The sequence below is a fragment of the Macrobrachium rosenbergii genome, chromosome 6 (genome assembly GCF_040412425.1).
Source record: "Macrobrachium rosenbergii isolate ZJJX-2024 chromosome 6, ASM4041242v1, whole genome shotgun sequence".
Lineage (NCBI taxonomy): Eukaryota > Metazoa > Arthropoda > Malacostraca > Decapoda > Palaemonidae > Macrobrachium > Macrobrachium rosenbergii.
The window spans coordinates 31,804,107-31,822,330 of record NC_089746.1 but is presented as its reverse complement, the minus strand read 5'-3'; the positions used below and the strand labels follow the sequence as shown (position 1 = coordinate 31,822,330).

The 18,224-nt window shown below is 38.6% G+C and overlaps 1 protein-coding gene across 3 annotated transcripts in view; it reads left to right on the top strand.

Annotated features, from left to right (window-relative positions):
* LOC136839424 (sorting nexin-29) overlaps nt 1-10,868 on the top strand; it is a 69,042-nt gene extending 58,174 nt beyond the window's left edge. For all 3 annotated transcript variants that reach the window (XM_067105440.1, XM_067105441.1, XM_067105442.1), the window contains exon 12: nt 10,633-10,868. In XM_067105440.1, coding sequence (XP_066961541.1) covers nt 10,633-10,768 — 136 coding nt within the window. In that variant the 3' untranslated portion in view covers nt 10,769-10,868. The remainder of the gene's footprint in view (nt 1-10,632) is intronic.
* Nucleotides 10,869-18,224: the final 7,356 nt, after the last annotated feature.

Sequence of the window (18,224 nt, the reverse complement as noted above, 5' to 3'; positions counted from 1 at the left end):
GTTACTCGTTTGACATACTGATGCTCCTTATTCTACAATGCACCTTTTAGTGTAGATGAGCTGCAGTTCTGCTTGTCTCATTATTGGTATTGAAGCAGAATGCTAATTAGCTTCAAATGGTAAACACTAGCAAGGGTAGATTCTTTTTTATATTTCCAGTCATTGTTTATCTTTTATCGGCTGGCAAACATCCCCACTCCTCAAGAACATTCACAGAGTAGGGAAAAAACAATAAAAACAATAAAAAAATTTGTCTGAAATAGATATTTCATCTTACGCAGAGCTTTGAATATAAAGACTACAGATATATAAATGATAAAAAAATGCTAATTTCTCATGTTTATAGTTAGCAGTGTTCGGCAATTTTAGCAGGTTTAAGTACATACTTTTTGCACTAGATTTAGTGCTTGTTTATATTTTCAAGCATGGAAATTTGGCATTTAGTGCAGCTGAGCTTCTTTTCCCATTCCACTGGAGGCACTCTGTGGTACTTGGAAATTCATTTGTCTTCTACACTTTTTCAAGATCATACTCATTATTTATGAAATCCACACTACCATAGTACTCAGAAAATAAACCATAGCACTTAGAAAATATGTCTTTAAAATTTTCTTGAAAGATTTGATAGTTTCCTGAAATCAAGTTGGAGCCTATTGTACAATCTAGAGGGCTGGAAATTTGAGGACTCTAAAAGCAACATTTGAAGAGGACCTTGGTTCAGAAAAATGCTTGTAACTGCGTATTTCAAACAAACTATCATCCTAAAGCTCTTTAGTATCATTTTAATATCATTTCAATATCACTTTAATATCATTTTAGTATTTTAATATTTTAATATCACTTTAATATCATTTCAGTATCATTTCTGAGAGACGTAACTTTAGGCGCTATAACAAGGTGAGAAAACCGGTTTAGGGAGCTGTAACCACCGGGAGGGTTCACTGTAAGGAGGTCCCTCCTATGAGAGGGTTCACTATAAGGAGGGAAGAAAATTGGTTTATTACCCGGACAAAACTTACAAACCTGTTTCTTCCCAAGGCTTACATAAGTCTCTCTCTCTCTCTCTCTCTCTCTCTCTCTCTCTCTCTCTCTCTCTCTCTCTCTCTCTCTCTCTCTCTCTCTCTCTCTCTCTCTCCTGAGTTAAGAAATATTTAAATGTGCATTGAAAAAAATACATTTTATTGATATTTTGCTGTTTTACATTAATGTTAATATTTAAAAATTTGTAAATAATTTATTATAAAAATGTATTTAGTCATGAAAATAACATGAAAACACAGTAATTAATGAATATTGCTCTACGAAAAAATCGCAAATAGGCAAAATTTCCACGAATAATTTGGAGATACATTCCACAGAAAAGTCTGCGAATAGTTGCAGGTCGACTGTACATTAATCAAGTAGACATAAAGGAAAGAGAAAATACCACTTTAACTGATGACAAAAATCTAGCAATAGTGCGACAAAACAATGAAAATCAATGGAATTAAGAATTCAGGGAACTTTAAACATAATTCACTTTGGCTACATTAATCATTAGACCAAAGACATAATTGAACCAGCATCATAAAATTATCACTGCACACTCATACACATTGAGATGGGTAAACACTACTTGGAAATTTGTAGATATTGTAAAGAATGGTACAGATGTAAAACAGCAATCATGTAACCCTTTCTTTCCTATTTTTTCACCACACTGTAGTGTATAGGCATATAAAGAACACAGAATACACTGTACAACTATGAGCTGTGCTAATACTGGTAATGTGGGTCAGATTTGAAAAATATTTTTTTTTTAATAACCCTGTGAGAGAATGAGCAAGGCAAGTAAACAAACAGCAACAGGATGAGTACATGTGTATACACTCACATAAACATACATGTATGTATACACATGCTTATTATATGCTGAACGGGTAATTATCCTTTAGACATACATGTATGTATACACATGCTTATTATATGCTGAATGGGTAATTATCCTTTAGTTGTGGTACCTCCACATTAAAAGAAAATAAACATTTCAGTCAGATCTGTGTGTGTACAGGGCTGATTAAAGATGTATTACAGCAATGTTGTGATTTATTTTGTATGGCATACAAAAATATATGAAATCTCTACACTATCCAGAACATGCCATTGGTTAAAACCTTTGGTAAATATGCAATGCACTATATTTAGCAGTTATATTAATCAAATTCCATTAAAGGATATTAACTTTATCAGGTACTATGCACATTGTAAAAGTTCAATTCATTCATCAATTACATGTAAAGTGTGCCTATTTAAAGAATTGTATTGATGTCTGTCTGTTTTCATCCTCTCTAGTGTTGTGCATGGTTATTTTATTACAGGTTATTTACAGCAGGGTATTGAAAATATGTATTGATATTTGACATCAGCTGTTTTATTAGATATGGTGGTAACCTTATGAATGATGAGTTTAAGCTTGGTGTAGTTTGGCCAGCTTGGCTAGGCTAATCACATCTATTGATGTTGAATTGAAATTCTTAGCATTTTTTTTATTGACATGTTCAGAAATATAGGCAGCTCTGGACTTGATATGAACATCAATTTTTATATTAGGGTTGCTGTAAAATTAAGCCATGTATATACTTTTCATGATATTTTCAATGGGTAGTAAGCCAGTTAGCAAGCTTATACCATACTGGAGATACTGGTTAGCTGGGGAAAACACATCATAACACTCTGCATTCTTGCTTAGTTTATTGGATAGCCAATGAAAAACACTGCAGACAATTCTGAAAATAAATTATCTAAAATTTGGGCCAGGTGAGGTGGCAGTAAGGTCAGGAATTCATTTTACACCAACACAGTCAACTACTGTACATAAAAATCAGGAGAATAAACATACATGTCTAGGTACTAGATGATGATACATCTGTAAATTAGGTTCGTCAGTTGAAAATCAAATATACCGTAAGCAGATGTATAAGGTAAGTGTTCTGTAATTGAGAGATTCCTCTATAAAAATTAAAGTAAGGAAACTTCATTTCTCTTGGATTGTAAGATTCATTATAAAAAAAAAAGAACAAGACCATCAGAAAGATTTTGTGTTGATAGCGCAGTTGTTACACCTTTTGTTCTCATATTTTGGGTAGAAGGGAGACTTTAACCACGGAAAGTGACTTATTTGGGATGAATCTTACCCACTGTTAAAGATAGCTTATATCTCCACCCTGATAGGTGAGTCAGCATTCAAACAAAAGAAGATTGAATGGCTGACTGGATGAGAGTCTAGTGCACCTATTCTCCACCAGGTGTGTTTCGAATGTTTTAACTCTTGTCAGAATTTGTGTACAGTTTAGGAGCTGATTAGTATTTTATGGTTTTGGCTGTTTGCTGCTTTCAGAGTACTGTACATTTATTTTTCCTAGGATTCCTTCCACTGGAATCAAGGCTTAAGAACATCAAGATCTGTAGCTATGATTGCTGTGTTAGCAGGATGTTGATTTTTGAGGTAGATAGACACACTGTTGGTGCCAGCTGTATGGGTATAAAGTGTGATCTTAAGAATATATGTGAGAAGTCAGGGATTTTCAAAGGACTTTATGCTTAAGTTCATTAGTATATAGGAAGAGAAGGGAAGCAAATAGATTGCGAAAGCAAATAGTTAGGTCAGGTTATAAACCTGTCTTTCTCCCTCTTCTCCAGGTCCTTTGTCTGTATTTTTCCTTACTCAGTCTATGGCTTTTTCCTCTGCTAATGCTTTACTTTGTACGGGGAGTTCATCTCCAGCTCTGCCTACTGTTCCCCTTTCAGTTCAGGAAAAACATATTTAGAAGTTAGAACAGAACATAAACCTCATTTTAGTCAGTAAAAGGTTTGTCTGAATTTATGATAGGGAACCATAGTGTGCGATCATTTTCACATTCCCCTGCAAGAGGTAAGGTGTCAGTGCCCTCGCCCATCTGCAGCCCAGGACTAGGACTGCCCTGTGAAAGATGGAAGAGTCCGCTGCCAGGGAACCGGGTCAGTTCTTGGGGTAATGTGGTTCTGTGCCCTCCAAAAATAACTTAGGTTGAATAAATCCACTAAAAATGACCTAGACAAATGAACCCTTCTAAGCAAACACTTAACAATGCTTATACTGTACAAGAACATTATACTGTCTTTTTTAATACAGCAAATTAGTATATGTTAATTTTAAAGATTGTAAAAAAAAAGTGTAAGTACATTTAATACTGTAGAGGGGACTCTGTAGATGATGTTGATGGCTGAATTTATCCTTCCATTGGATTTATTTGCAGCAAGACCTTCCCTAGAGTGTCCTGAATTATGTTGCTCTTCTTTTCATCTAAAATCATCCTGTAAGAAATACCTGAGTCGTGCACTGCCTCCTTTACCTAGGAAAAGTGCTCAGCACTGGAGTCCATCTCTGGATAAAGTGCAAGGGCTTTGCAAGTGTGTTTGCAGTGACCTGTTGTATCTTGATGATGAAGCACCATGGTTCTGGTTCTGATGCCTGCTTCTCTTAGCTGTTCATGAAGCTCAATTGACTCTTCATTTGTTGGTTGGCTGCTTATCTGCCTAAAATAAATAGGTAAAATCCTCTCCCTCCAGATCCATTTTCAGCCCACTGCTCAACATCAGGGCTGTGTCACATCCATCTCACCAAAGCTCTGGAAATCGTGAACAAGTTGAGGGCACAATTTCTTATAGATGCCATTCATACCTATAGGCAAAATTTCATTCCAAGAAGTGTTTTATTCAGGACTTACTTGTAGATGTTGTATCCCATCCAGAAGTCATGGATGGTTAATTTCTTATTCATATTTGTTGCCTCTACAGCCTGACTAAATATTTTCCAAAGGTAACAGCGCTTGAAGAAGGCCGTAATCCAGAGGTCCATGGTTTGCAAGATAGGGGTGGTGTCGAGAGGCAGGTTAACAATAGTGACTTTTTGATGAAAGTTGACAATGTTTAGTGGGTGGCCAGGTGCTTTGTCTAAAATAAGAAGGATCTTGAAAAGGGATGCCGTTTTTGCTTTCAGTATAGCTCCACTGCCAGTACAAAGTGGCTGGAGAACCAGTTCTCAGAAATAATGACCATCACCCAAGCCTTGGGATTCAACAGTTAAATACAGGCAGTCCCTGGTTATCGGTGATTTGGTTTTACGGGGCTTGTCTAACGACAAAAAAATGTCATGCCATTGGAACGGAAGCCCCACCAATAACTGGGGACTGCCTGTAACTGGGAGAGAAGCCTTGGGGATATCTCTCAATGATTGAGAATTCTCCGTATGATGCATCTGCTGCAGCACTAACCCTTTGTAGGGGGTTAGTGCCATCACTACACCGCATGTGGTGCATTGTAGGCATTACTACGAGTTGTGTGCAGCATCCTTTTGGCCTGTAAGCTGCACTAACTTTTTAACCTTTTACTTTACCGCCATTCCCTCTTCCAACCAGTCCAACTCCATCTTTTTGCTGTTGTAATTGCTTAATGGTTGAAAGTACCGAGTGCTTGGCTTTTTACTGTAATTCTCATAAATAAGTACATAACCAGCAGTGATTTTAGCCCATGTCGGCTTCACATGTGCCTTCCAACAAAAGTGTCAAACATTCTTTTGCGACCTTGAAGCCTGGAATGGCCTTTTCTCCTCAGATATAAATGAGCTGTCTGGCATTGTCTTCCAGTAAAGACCAATCTCATTCACGTTAAATAATTGTCCAGGAGGAAACATGGCAGGGTATTCAGATGCTGCTGCTTTGTTGGTTGACGCACTTTCACCTTGGATCCTGACATTGTAAAGATTGTGTCAGTGCTTGAACCACATAAGCCATCCTGAACTTAACTGCTTGTTGGGACTGACAATATTATTAAGATATGATCAACCCACTATAATTGTGTTGAAAGAAAAAATGTGCCATTTCTCAAATATAGCCCTGCTGCAAGGAGATATCACCAGTAATGAATATAACGTATTTTTAGCTTTTATAATTTTTTAAAATATTGTATAATGAAGGGATTGGAATTAAGAAATATAATTGAGGAATGCTGAAAACCTGCATTGGCACCCATTACATACATGGGAATTCACGTTATTGGCAGTTTGGGTATATTGCATTGCTGTGTACTACATTACAGAATTTGGGGCCTGTTTAATGCAATTTACTACACATATATGTAATTGTTTATTTAGAGCACATTGGTTTTTATATTGAGTAGTCTAGCAACAGAACAGGTGGAAGTAGTATATTTTATCTTGGCATCTGTTAAGGCTTAGTCATGTCTGAAATACTATACAATATGGGAAAGCGAGATTAATGCAAAGGTAGAAATTTCATTGGTAATGCATGCAAAAGTAGAACACAGTGTGATGTAGAAGTTTCTGAAATGAAAAATTATGTTTGAAAGTTTACTAAACAGCACAGAATCATTACAAAAATCAGGTTTTGATGTAGGAAAACTCTGTGTTTGGTAGCTACTGAGTCCTCAAAGGAGGTACACTCTCATGGTCCCACCAGGGCTCCATAAGATAGACCACCTAATCTCAAAGATTCTCTTGTAGTTGGTCTCGGCCAGAGTAGTGCTAGTTGGCACAGTGATATAATTTAAAGGACTCAGGACAAGAGGATTCTGTCTCCTATCCTACAATGACTACCTTGGTCTTCCTTCATCCTACTTGCACAGATGTTACAACACCGCAAATGTCAGCTATCTTCCTCATTACACACCAAGTCTGTGCAAGATAAATGTTCACCGCAGTCCAATGCCTATTTGTCAGGAAAAGTGGGTAGGTTTGAGGACTCACAGTGGCTACCAAAGATAGTTTTTCCTACATCAAAACCTGTTTTTGATAGTGTATCCTTGCTCTGATTCATACCAAGCTTTCTTAGGCTTAGGAAGAGAAGCTCTCAAGAGTATTGTTTCCCAGAGTTCCCTTTTTAAAGAAGAGCATATATTGTGCAATTCTGTTGTTGGGCTCATTCAGTGAGTTGTGCAGCAACAGACTCTTCAAACAGATCCTGACAGAACGGGGAAGAATATAATAGGGAGGTTACATTGGGGAGCAAAATGTTGGAGCCCACCAATGCTTCCTTTCAAGTCTCAGTGTGACACTCTAGAAAATCATAGTGTTTCCCAAACGGTCCACATAAGTGTTTTGGCTACTGCACCGAACATTGTTCAGGAAGACTCTGGAAGCTCTTTAATAGCTACACATCCAGCATATTAGTAGAAGGTATAATATTGAGGAGGTGGAGCCTAACATAAAATTCAGCCATGGCTGTCCTGAGATTTTTTTTGTAGGGGTCCCAAATTGCAGGGTAGCCATGTCCAGTGGAAGTTTTTCCTCTCAATAGGAAGGATAAGTGTTGCCCTTTCCTTTGTAGAACTATCAGGTACTGGGATGGCAGAGACAATTAACTTTATTTTTGCCATTAACTCTAAAATTGATGTTTTGCTATATTTTCCATTAAACTGGAGAAAGGTTGCTTGTATGGCTTTCATTGCTATATTAATAAGCAGGATAACCGTCTCCTTTGACAGCTTTTGAATTCCTATTGAAAGAGGGACCAAGTGCCATTCAGTATTCGGAAAGGCTGCTCTGTCCCAAAATTTTACTTGCTCAACCACGCAGCTTTCTTTTCGTTAATGAGGTATTTTCCAGGTGGTGAAAGGATGCACATCGAGGCACCTCGGCAGGAGTTATCATTTATCATTCTCAGGGGTGGATATTGGTGCCTGTACTGCATTCTGATTTGAGGTTTTATAGTCCAGCCTGGTCAAATTATTGTTGCCAGTTGGAGCTCTAGGAGTGAATAGGCTCTCTTAAGTATTCTGCTTTCAACAGGGATCTAGACAACTGATTCAACTTCTTTTTTGGGGTTGGGTTTTTTATAACCCTGTTCCCATGAACAAAGTTTTTGGTGAGAAAACCAATCTCTGCCTGGGCAGACTGTGCAGCCTCTCTATCCACTAGTTGAAAGGATGAGAAATTTTCACACATCACCCCCTAGTTCCATATCTAGGACAGACCTAAATTCCTTTTAGGAATCATGGATAGCATCTCTTGATATGCTGATGCTGAGTAGCAAGGTCATCCTTGATACTGTTCATGATTTCCTCCCAGAATTCTGAAAGTACAGCAAGTGGAATTTTCCTATCAGGGAAACCTGCATGAACTGATTGAGCCAAGGCAATCGTATCACCACTGCTTGGTAGTATAGAAGTTCAAGTTAAATCACTACCCCCTAGAAGGTACAGACACTTCAAATGGGGTTTAGTGGACCCTATCAGGGCCCCCTTCAATATTTGATTAATGCATGGGAGAGGCAAGATTCTCATCTGAGGTATCTCCATCATGTAAAGCAGAAGACTACTTCCTAGATCTTCTGGATTAAGAAGGGAAATTCCAGTGGCTATTTAAACTTCATGTCAGGTATTAGTGACCCTTCTCCCAAGGAAAGACTCTTCATCTCCATTGGAGGAGTTGAAGTGGGAATTCCTAGAATCCACTACTTTCGAAGTATTAGCCCAAAAGTGGATTCTGCTTGGAGGGGGATGGAAGTACATGCTGCTGGAGTTATGCTGGAATGTAGTCTCCTCCTTCCTTACTCCTGCTGAAACATATAACTCATTGAAACAGCTTAAAATGGGCTCTTTCATCATTTAAACTTGCTTCCAGGACCATGTTGCATATTTCACACATGCCACAGCAACCAACAAAATTCTCCCTTTAATTCTTCAGGAGCTGGCTCATGGCAGGTAGTTATGAGCCATTTCCACAAGCAAAAAGCAGATTGAGCAATTTGCTGTAGTGCAGGCAATCTGTGGATCTTGCATAATAGCAGCCCAGTAATGATAAAAGGAACAAGTGTGTATTAAAAACTACCTAGTATTAGCTACCTATATCACTGTGTAGGCAACAAACACTTCAAATTAAAAAAGGCCAACATGGCCACAAGTACTGTACTTGTCCATAGTATGATTTTAGGTTATATGATCAATGGGTCATGCATAAAATAGTAATGTATTTTAATATAATAATTTACAATTACTACGATAACATTACCTTAAAGGATTTGCTCACAAATTCTTCTACATGGCCACAAGTACATGTCCTTAGTATGATGTTAGGGAACATGATCAATGAGTCATATCCATAAAATAGTATGTATTAAAATAATTCATAATTACTGTAATAACATTGTCTTAAAGAATTCACTCATAAATGCTTCTAAACTCTATTAAGACAACACTAAATGGATACCCATACAATGTATTTCTGTGCATTTCACAACTTTTGATTACCCAGTCTATTCCCAAGCACCAGGTAATGGTTATAGGCTACGTTATTTGGTACATAATTTAAATAATTAATCATTAGGAGTACTGAATTTATATGAAATTAGTATCTCTAAGATTTTGAATTGTTTGGCAAAGCTCGCCATTATGAAGAGTAATTTTTATATTTCCTTAGGAAAATAACAAGCATCATGACAATTTTTCTCAGCACCTGTGTCAGCACTTGAAAAGAACCCTGATATTAAGAATAACTTGGAAACTTTTTGTATAACAAAATCCAAATAGTTTGATTATAGAATAATACCAGGGATATACTGGCCTTTTATAAACACCATGGCTTGTAAGCCAAGCAAGATTGGGAACTGCTATAACAACTGTGTTTCGTAAACAAGATTTACCTGTTTGGCAACCTCATATTATGTTAAAAAGTAATTGACTTATGAGTTTCGATAACAAAATTGTCTAATGTTATTGCATTAAGGCTAATTACAGTGTAGCCTAGCAATCTAATCCTAACTTCTCACCATGTAGGAGACGTACTGGGCTGCCAGTTTTAACAAATATAAGCCTACCAGTTAAAATTTTAAGGAACTAAAACTTTTCACTGGGTCTTAAAACTATGTACTTAGCTTGAGTGGTGTTATGATGGTCGATAAATGCAATTTCAAAAGCTATTTCTGGAGCAAACACTTGGGATGCGGAACTCTGTCACAGACCAGAGTGTACAGAGGAAGACAGCCTACATATGCTCTGTTGTCACATCTGTGTCAGTAGGAAGAAGTAGACCAGGGTAGTCATTCTGTACAAGAAGCACTATTCTGGCCAAGATCAACTACAGGAGAATTCTTTGAGGTTAGTTGGTCTGTCTTATGGAGCCCTGGGGAACCATGAGAATGCAACTCCTTTGAGGATGAACAGTGCCTACACTATAAAAAATTAAAATTTTATTGCTAAGTATTAAAGTCTGTTATAGAATTCTACAAATTAACTTGAACTGTTTTTGTATTAATATTTTACTGTTGTCATTAAATATGTAAAAGAAACTTATCCACCTTAATTCCTAATCATCTATTGATGTGTTGATTATATCAGGCAGAACATTTTTTGTTATACTTTTAGACTGGCATATTCATGTAATGTCATTGTGAAGGCCAAGTTTGCGAATGAAATAAGCATCTAGCCAAAAAGAAAAAGAGAGAGAACTAATTTTTCACGTTCCTACAATTTCTGTATAGTTTTTTCGTGTTGGACTCAATTAAATATTTGTCATTATGTGTCAGAAACCATGAAACTTCATAGAAGTTGTATAGAAACATTTACCGTTATTAATTTCAATTGTACTTTCTTTTTCAATAGAGATCTGAATCAGCCACGTGATGGCTCCACTAGTGTGAGTGCATCATCATCTCGTAGGGGTGTTTTGGCAAGATTGTCTGGTGGTAGACCTGATCAACTACCAGTAGCGGACTCACCACAGTATAATGGTTTATAATATTTTGTTATTATTATGTTATATTTCATATATGATTTTTATGTATGTTAAAGATTTTATGCATAAATATATATGTAAAATTAGAATTTATGTATATTTATCTTTTTTTGTTTGATTTTCTCCTTTTTAGTTTTAAGAAAAAGATTTTTGTATGTCTTTCTTAGAAAAGCTACGTCAAGTTAACCATAAAGAAAGTTGTAATGTGAACATTTTATATATTTATATCAGGAGTGTTTTAACAGTCCATTTAAACAGATGACCTGAGTTAAGTTTGTCATTTGGCATTATTGCTGATGTACAGTACATACATAAAGGAAAGTTGTCTTATATTCTTTAGGACTTTAGTTCATTGATACTGTTAATCACCAGGTTGGGTGGCTCAGAAAACAATGCTTTATTTGCAGTCTTTAGTGAAAAGTATTTATTATCACATGAAATGGAAGGAAACTTGAAGCACCTTCCCATTCAAATGGGCCACTATGAAGAGAGTGATTATTACTTAGCATAAGGAAAGGAATTTAACACATTAAAAACTTCATTAGGATAGTCATTGAAACCTGATTTTGTGGCTGATCAGTGCCTATTACATTATTACTTTAAAAAGTAGGTTGATCAAGGTACCAACCATTTATCAAGATGCCACCACTAGAGAAAAATGGGGCATTCTTAAAACTGGCCAGACAATTGTATGTTGGATCCCTTCTTGAGGTACAGTATTTTTACTGCATCCATACATATACTGTATTGATTGGTCTGGTATGTTCTCTACACACTCTCTCTCTTTCCATGTATACCAGACAACACTGAATGTACTACATGCCCAGTAGTTTGTTCATCCTCATTTAAATTCTTGTTGCAGCTGGTCCTAAGTCTGTACAAATTTGGGTGGACATAAGGAACTAGAAAAAAAATAGCAGCTCCAAAATTAGAGTGTTCTTAAGATGAAATACCTCTGCCCCTGGCAGCCTGTAAGGAGCACTTTGCTTGATTAATTTTTAGGTAAAACAGAAACAAACCAGGACCGTTAAAAAGCAGGTTTTGACAAAGGAAAACCTTGTTCTTGGTAGCTGTTGTGAGTTCTCAAAGGAGTTACTCTTATGGTCTCCCTGGCCTCCATAAGACAGACCAACCAATATCAAAGAACTCTTATAGTTGGTCTTGGCCAGAATGGTGCCTTTGATAGACATAGTGATGGAATACAAAAAGGAGTCAAGGCAAAAGGGGTTCTTTCCCTTGCCGACAGCAGATACCTAGGTTTTCCTTCACCCTTCTCACACAGATGTGGCAATAACCCACAAACTGGCCAAGATCCCCATTACACACCAGGCCAGGTCTGTGAAGGAAAAAATACTCGCCACAATTCCCATGCCTTTTTGTTGGGACAACCGGGTGAGTTTGATGACTCACAGTGGCTTCCAAAAATAGGTTTGTTCTTATACAAATACAAACCTGAAGTATTTTACAGTATATGATAACCTTGCAAACATGAGCTGGAATAGCCATTAAAAACTTAGTGACAAGGTCGTTAACAAGCAATGGGCAGGGGGGATTCCTCCCACCGGTGTTTGCATTCCACTTTGCTTTCTGCTACTATTGGATGCAGACATCTTTTCTTCAGCTCTCTGCACTTACCTTTCCTGTTGATTACCCTCTGTGGTATTGAGTATTTTGGTTTTTCTTTTCTTTTAGTCAGTGTAATCGATTTGTTGTTTGATTCAAGAATGGATCAAACCCAAAAATCAAATAAGCCATCCTCTTCCTCTGCACCAAGGAATTCCTATCGCTATCGGGCACTGTGCTGAAATTGAGAGATTCTCTAAGCTATTCCTTTCCCATATTGATATTGATCTGCATACATTATGCATGTCTTGCAGAAGACATTTCTGCAGTTGAAAGGATCCATGTAACAGGAGTGGCCACCAGAACAGTGGGTAAGGTTTGCCACCAAGAAGGTGGCTTAGAATGCCTCACCTGTGTCATGGAGGGGAATACACCACTGGTGACACTGAAGGTGGTCTTCAGCACCTTCCTTCCTCCTGCCAAATATCCACCTGTTTTGACTCCCAAGGGAGCTGTCTTCCCCTTCATTGACTAACACTGATCGTTAGATGGGGAGCCAACAACAAGGAGAGAATGTTAATCTGGTAACTTGTTTGAGGCTTTGTTTCACTCGGAGGGAGAGTCTTATGCTGGCAGACTCTCTCTCTCTCTCTCTCTCTCTCTCTCTCTCTCTCTCTCTCTCTCTGGGTGTAAAGAGGACCTCAGTTCTACTTCAACTGTTTTTGCAGGACCAGAGGATGCCGAGAAACTTGGAGTATTATGGCCATCCCTGGGGATCTCGAGAGCACCTAGTGTAAAGCCCTTATTGGGTCCTGTCTGTTTTGTTGCCTCCCATGACCCCTGTGATATGACCTCTGTAACTGCACGACTTCAATGATCACCTCAACTGCTGGCTCCTACCCTGCTCCTAAGTATGCTGTACTTCTTCACCTATCTTCTGTGATGTGTCTTGAGGAGTTAGGGGTGGTCCTTCATTCCTTCACCACTGCTTTGACCTCAGTGAACACTAAGAAGAAGATGAGGCAAATGCAAGAAGTCATTGTTGTCATCTGTATCATCTTCTTCAGGGTCTGCATTCTCCCTTTCACCTGCTAGCAAGCAGTAGAGGAAGAAGGTTGCTTTGTCTCCCCACAGGAAGTATAGCAAGACATCCAGCAGTCAGTCATCCCCTGTGGAGATGACAAGCAAGGCTCTTGCTAGCGTTATGGCCTTTACCACCACACCTGTTGCTTCTTGCATGAATGTAACTGCTACCCATACATCTCCCATACCTAGGGGTACTGGTACCAGCCCAGGGGGAGCAGTGCTCATCAGTCCAACCAGGGTTCACAGACTATAGGTCCACAATCCTTTGCCAGCACGTCCCAGTAAGAGGAGAGGAAGATGTAGGTTCACCCCTTATCCATTTTTAAACACAAGTGGTCCTGAGGTCCCAGGAATTTGTTTCCGCCCCGTTTGATGGTACACCCAGACAAGAAAAGAGGAGGTCCTCTGCTTGACCTTCCTTGTCGATAGAGGCTTTGGCCTCTCAGAGGGCTGTGGCACGCTCGAGGGATACTCCCTACCACGCTTGAACAGGACTGTTCTTTCCAACCTGTGAGGGTGTCATTGCCATGGGTTGGTGACTGCCCATGGCCTTGTTCCTCAGAGAAGGCCCCAGTCTTCTCTTGGTTGGGCAAGGGGACCAGGGACTGTTCACCTGTCCACCTCTTCAGGCTTCTGCAAGAAGAGGGGTCTGACAGGCCTATGGACTGTGAAAGGGACCATTTGCACTCCTGGTCTGGTCCCACAGACAATGATGGACAATTTGTGCTCCCTGCCCAGTCTGTCCACAAAGGCTGTAAGAGCTGTTGAGACGGTGAACATACTGAGTTCTGTCCCTGAGACTGTTTTTTCTTTGCTTATCCTAGCTTTGGCAAAGAGAGTAGGTGAGCTTCATGGCCTTCGATGCAAGCACTCTAGGGGGAGGGGATATTTTATGCTCCAGTTGGTTCCGAAATTCATAACTGAGACTTGGAATCCTTAGGTCCCTGACACCATATTCGAGTCCTTTTCATCCCCTGCCGAAGGATTTTGTAGGTTGATTGGAATGATATGCTACACTGTCTGCTTAGAGTGCTGTGGTACTACCTCAAGAGAACTTGGCATCTCAGGCCAGAGTTTCGATGCCCCTTTGTTAGTACTGACTTAGCCAACAAAGAAGTGTCCAAGAGGTCATCCTCTTTCGAGCTTCATGAGACAGCAATAGGCTAGCTCTTCATCTGACAAGATAGACGGAAGTTAGGTCCAGGCGAGAAATCATGAAGATAGGGGCATTGCCCCATCCCTTGCTTTCCTGAATAACTTGTCAGTTCAGCAGGTAATATGGGCAGGTATGTGGTCGTGCCAGACCACATTTACTTTGTATTATCTTCAGGACTTGCCCATAAGTCTTCGGACACACGTTTCCTTGGATTTTGTGATGGCTGCCCAGAAAGTTGTGTGGCACATTAGCCTCCCTCAGGGGACACATGGATCTCATCTAGGGTGTTTGGTAGTGAGAGAGAAGGTGTGTGAGTGACTGGTCTCCTCCCTTCTCTCTTTCACCTGTCTCTCGCTTAAGACAGAGAGACAGGTAGCGAGCCATCGTATGCTTGATGGATGAGTTTGCTGGTGACTACAAGACGAGGGCATTCCTCCCCCCCCCCTTCTCTCTACACAGGGGAGAAAGAGGGATAGACAGTAAAACAAGCCTGTTGGTCTTTTTAGCAAGTGTCATTGTTTCCGACACTTGGGTTCTTCCAAGCCTTTTTTCAACGTAATGACGCTACTCATTACTTTAAGCCCAGAAGTCTAGCGGTTGCTACATCCCATAAGTCCAACAAGTTAGAGGTGTAGGATTCCTTCCTCAGCTCTTCCAGACCAGGAAGGTATTCCCAGGTGGGTAGAACCAACCAGTCAGTTCAGAGATTTACTCAGACTCCACCCTCCAATGGGTCCTGTGTAAAGACCAAAGCTTTGTATTTGTGTAGGAACAAGTAGCAAATTTTTAAAGTAATTTGTATTTTTCCTAACTTACAAACCTGAAGGTCTTTACATTTACGGCCCACCTCATTCTGATACCTGGGCTGAAAGGCAAAGTGGAGTGCAGACCGAAGAGTGGGTGGGGCTTTTCCCTGCTGTCAGTAGTTAATGACCTTGTCTGAAAGTTAAATGGCCATTCCAGCTTGCGTCTGCAAGGTAAATCCTATGTGAAGACCTTCAGGTTTGTATATTATGAAAAATACTAAGTACTTTAAAGATTTCCAGTGTTCCCATAAATATACCCTTTCATATCGAATCCACTAAACTTGGGAATAATTGACATTTAGTTATACATTTCAAGTAACATAGTATAAAGAAAATTTTTTCTGCTACTCAGGTGTGCAAGAGAGATCAATCAGTCTCTGTCTTTACAGTTCTTTCCCTTTATTCATGGGAGTATTAGCCATAAAGTGTAGATTTTTGGTAGTATTTGGTAACAGCAAATATTTTCAAACACTCAGGACTGTTTGGTACAATCTTATCAATGCAGTGAACAGCTTCATGCTTTAATAACCTTTAGATGGGTTTTTAATACCTTGCTTTTAGAAACTTATTCATTAAATTTTGCTGCAATAAAAATCATAATTCTAGAGACTTAAAGCTGTTTACTAAGATGAGGAAAAATTCGTATTTTTCTCAACTGTAATAAAGAGTACAGTATTCCTTGAACAGCACCGTAGAAGGTACTATTGCAAACTTTTGCTTGTCGGTCTCTGTTGTCAAAGTCTCCCCATATTGTTGTGTGTGAGCAAGTTGCAAGATCTGAGACAACAGTTAACAATGTTAACATGGTAAATGTCTATATTTGAAGCCAGACTTGCTGTTAATGTGTTATTGAAGAACAGCAGTACCAGAATCTGAAGCCTATCATGAAAATAGGTGATATTGCATAGGAGCAATTACAGATAAAAATGAAGTGGAGTAAAGCTGGAGAGATGAAAGGCACTATAGCAACGAAATAATGCTCGTAAAATAGAGAGTGACAAATGAGTGGGAGGTGAAATGGTACGATCAAGCTCGTATGTGGAATGGAAACATTGCTAAGAGAGGCAGACAAGAATTCGTATATGAAAAGGGAAGATAGACTCAGAAACTGAAAACAATTGACGTTATTAAAAAGAATAAAAATAAGAATTGGAGAAGGATTAGAAACGTTTGAATTATCAGAAGCACAAGAGCATCTAAAATACATTCCTAAATGTTTGGCAAGTGAGAAAAAAATATATCATTTTGAAATATAGTTTGAAGAAGGATATACGCATGTTGACGATGACGAACCAGAGTTCTTAGACAGGATAACAAGAAAAGTTATTCAAAAAATAACGAACAAAAAAGTTGAGTTAGAAAATCAGCCAAGGTTCTAAATCTTTTTACATTAAAAACGAGAGAGATGATTTACCACAACAGAAATGGAGACCAACGAGAAAAAAACAAACTAAACTCTCAAGAACCCAGGACAATGAAAATTTCTGCAATAAGTTGCAGTATAAGAGAAAGTCGTGAATTTAAATAGAAAAAATTAGTGCCCAGGTCAGTTCACACAAAAAAGAAGCACAATTATTTATACTTTGTATCATGCAATATTTGGGAAAGTTCATTACAACCATCTTCCCTTCTGGAGCATTAGAAGACTAAAATAACTGAAGATAATTTTGAGCCTGCTATGCGATCAGTCCTAGTATGTTTGGTTCCTCTGGAAGGCAGTAGAGAAGAATAAAAAGTGGGACATTCCATGCGAAATGTCACACGCTGCATTCACATTTGGTTATGTTTAAAAGGTAAGTAAAATAAGTAGATCAGACAAAAAATCCTGATGAGAAAGTCCTTAGAAGTTGAAGCAAGTCTCAAAGTCTAAGCAACATGTTTATGTGATGTGGAAGTTGGAAAGAGAAATGAATGCACTAAGTGAAATACTCAAATTTAATGCAAAAATAAATGTAGAGATAACAAAAGTGACGAAATTAGCAACGTAATTCATATACTTATGGTCGAAAGAGAGAGGGCACAAAGCAGAAAGTTTAAGCATGTGGATTAAAGTTTGTGATAACAAATAATGAGAGAACTGCCATGATAAAAACATTTTGAACACCAGGGGAAAAAATTCCTACTGATTTTCTGTGCATTTTATACGGAGGCTTTGAAGAGAATAATGAGAGAGATATAGGTCAGGGTGGAGATGATGTTTAAAGAGAGGACGTAGGGGAAAGATAAGAGTTAGCAGATGCTTGAAAAGAAAATGTCAAATTGTGTAAAGAAACTAAGAGGAAGTAGAGTGGCCGAAATACGTGACGAACTTCTGAAGGAAAAGTCGCCCGAAAACAGCGAAAGGAAGCTCATGAGAGGAGAAAAGAGAAATTAAACCCAAGAAACTTTTGTTGATCATATTAATGGTCACGTTACTGATTAGCAGTTTCATCCAAATAGTTTGGTCTTATTTGCACTAAATATGACTGGCTGGCTTGAGTTCTGTCGTAGAAAGTACTTTCGCAACTCATCTGAATGAGCTCAAACTCTTATAGGTTCTCAAGTACTCCCGAGTTTTGAGTTTTTCATGTATGAAAAGAAAAAAGGCTCCATGGTGAGTAAGACAGCTTTAAACGATTGCGTCATATGCAACTCAAGTCACGTGATTTTGATCAGCTGGTAGAGGTGGAAGTTGACAGGCATCGCAAGATGGTTCAATAAGTTCACGTGCTCATTCTATGGTAGCCGTATTGGAAACGATCCATACGTTGTCACTGTTTCCAAATAAAAAGATACTATGATTATAGATATTACAATCTCACTGATCGATTGAACTCATCTGCCATCAGGCGTTAACTGTAAAAATATA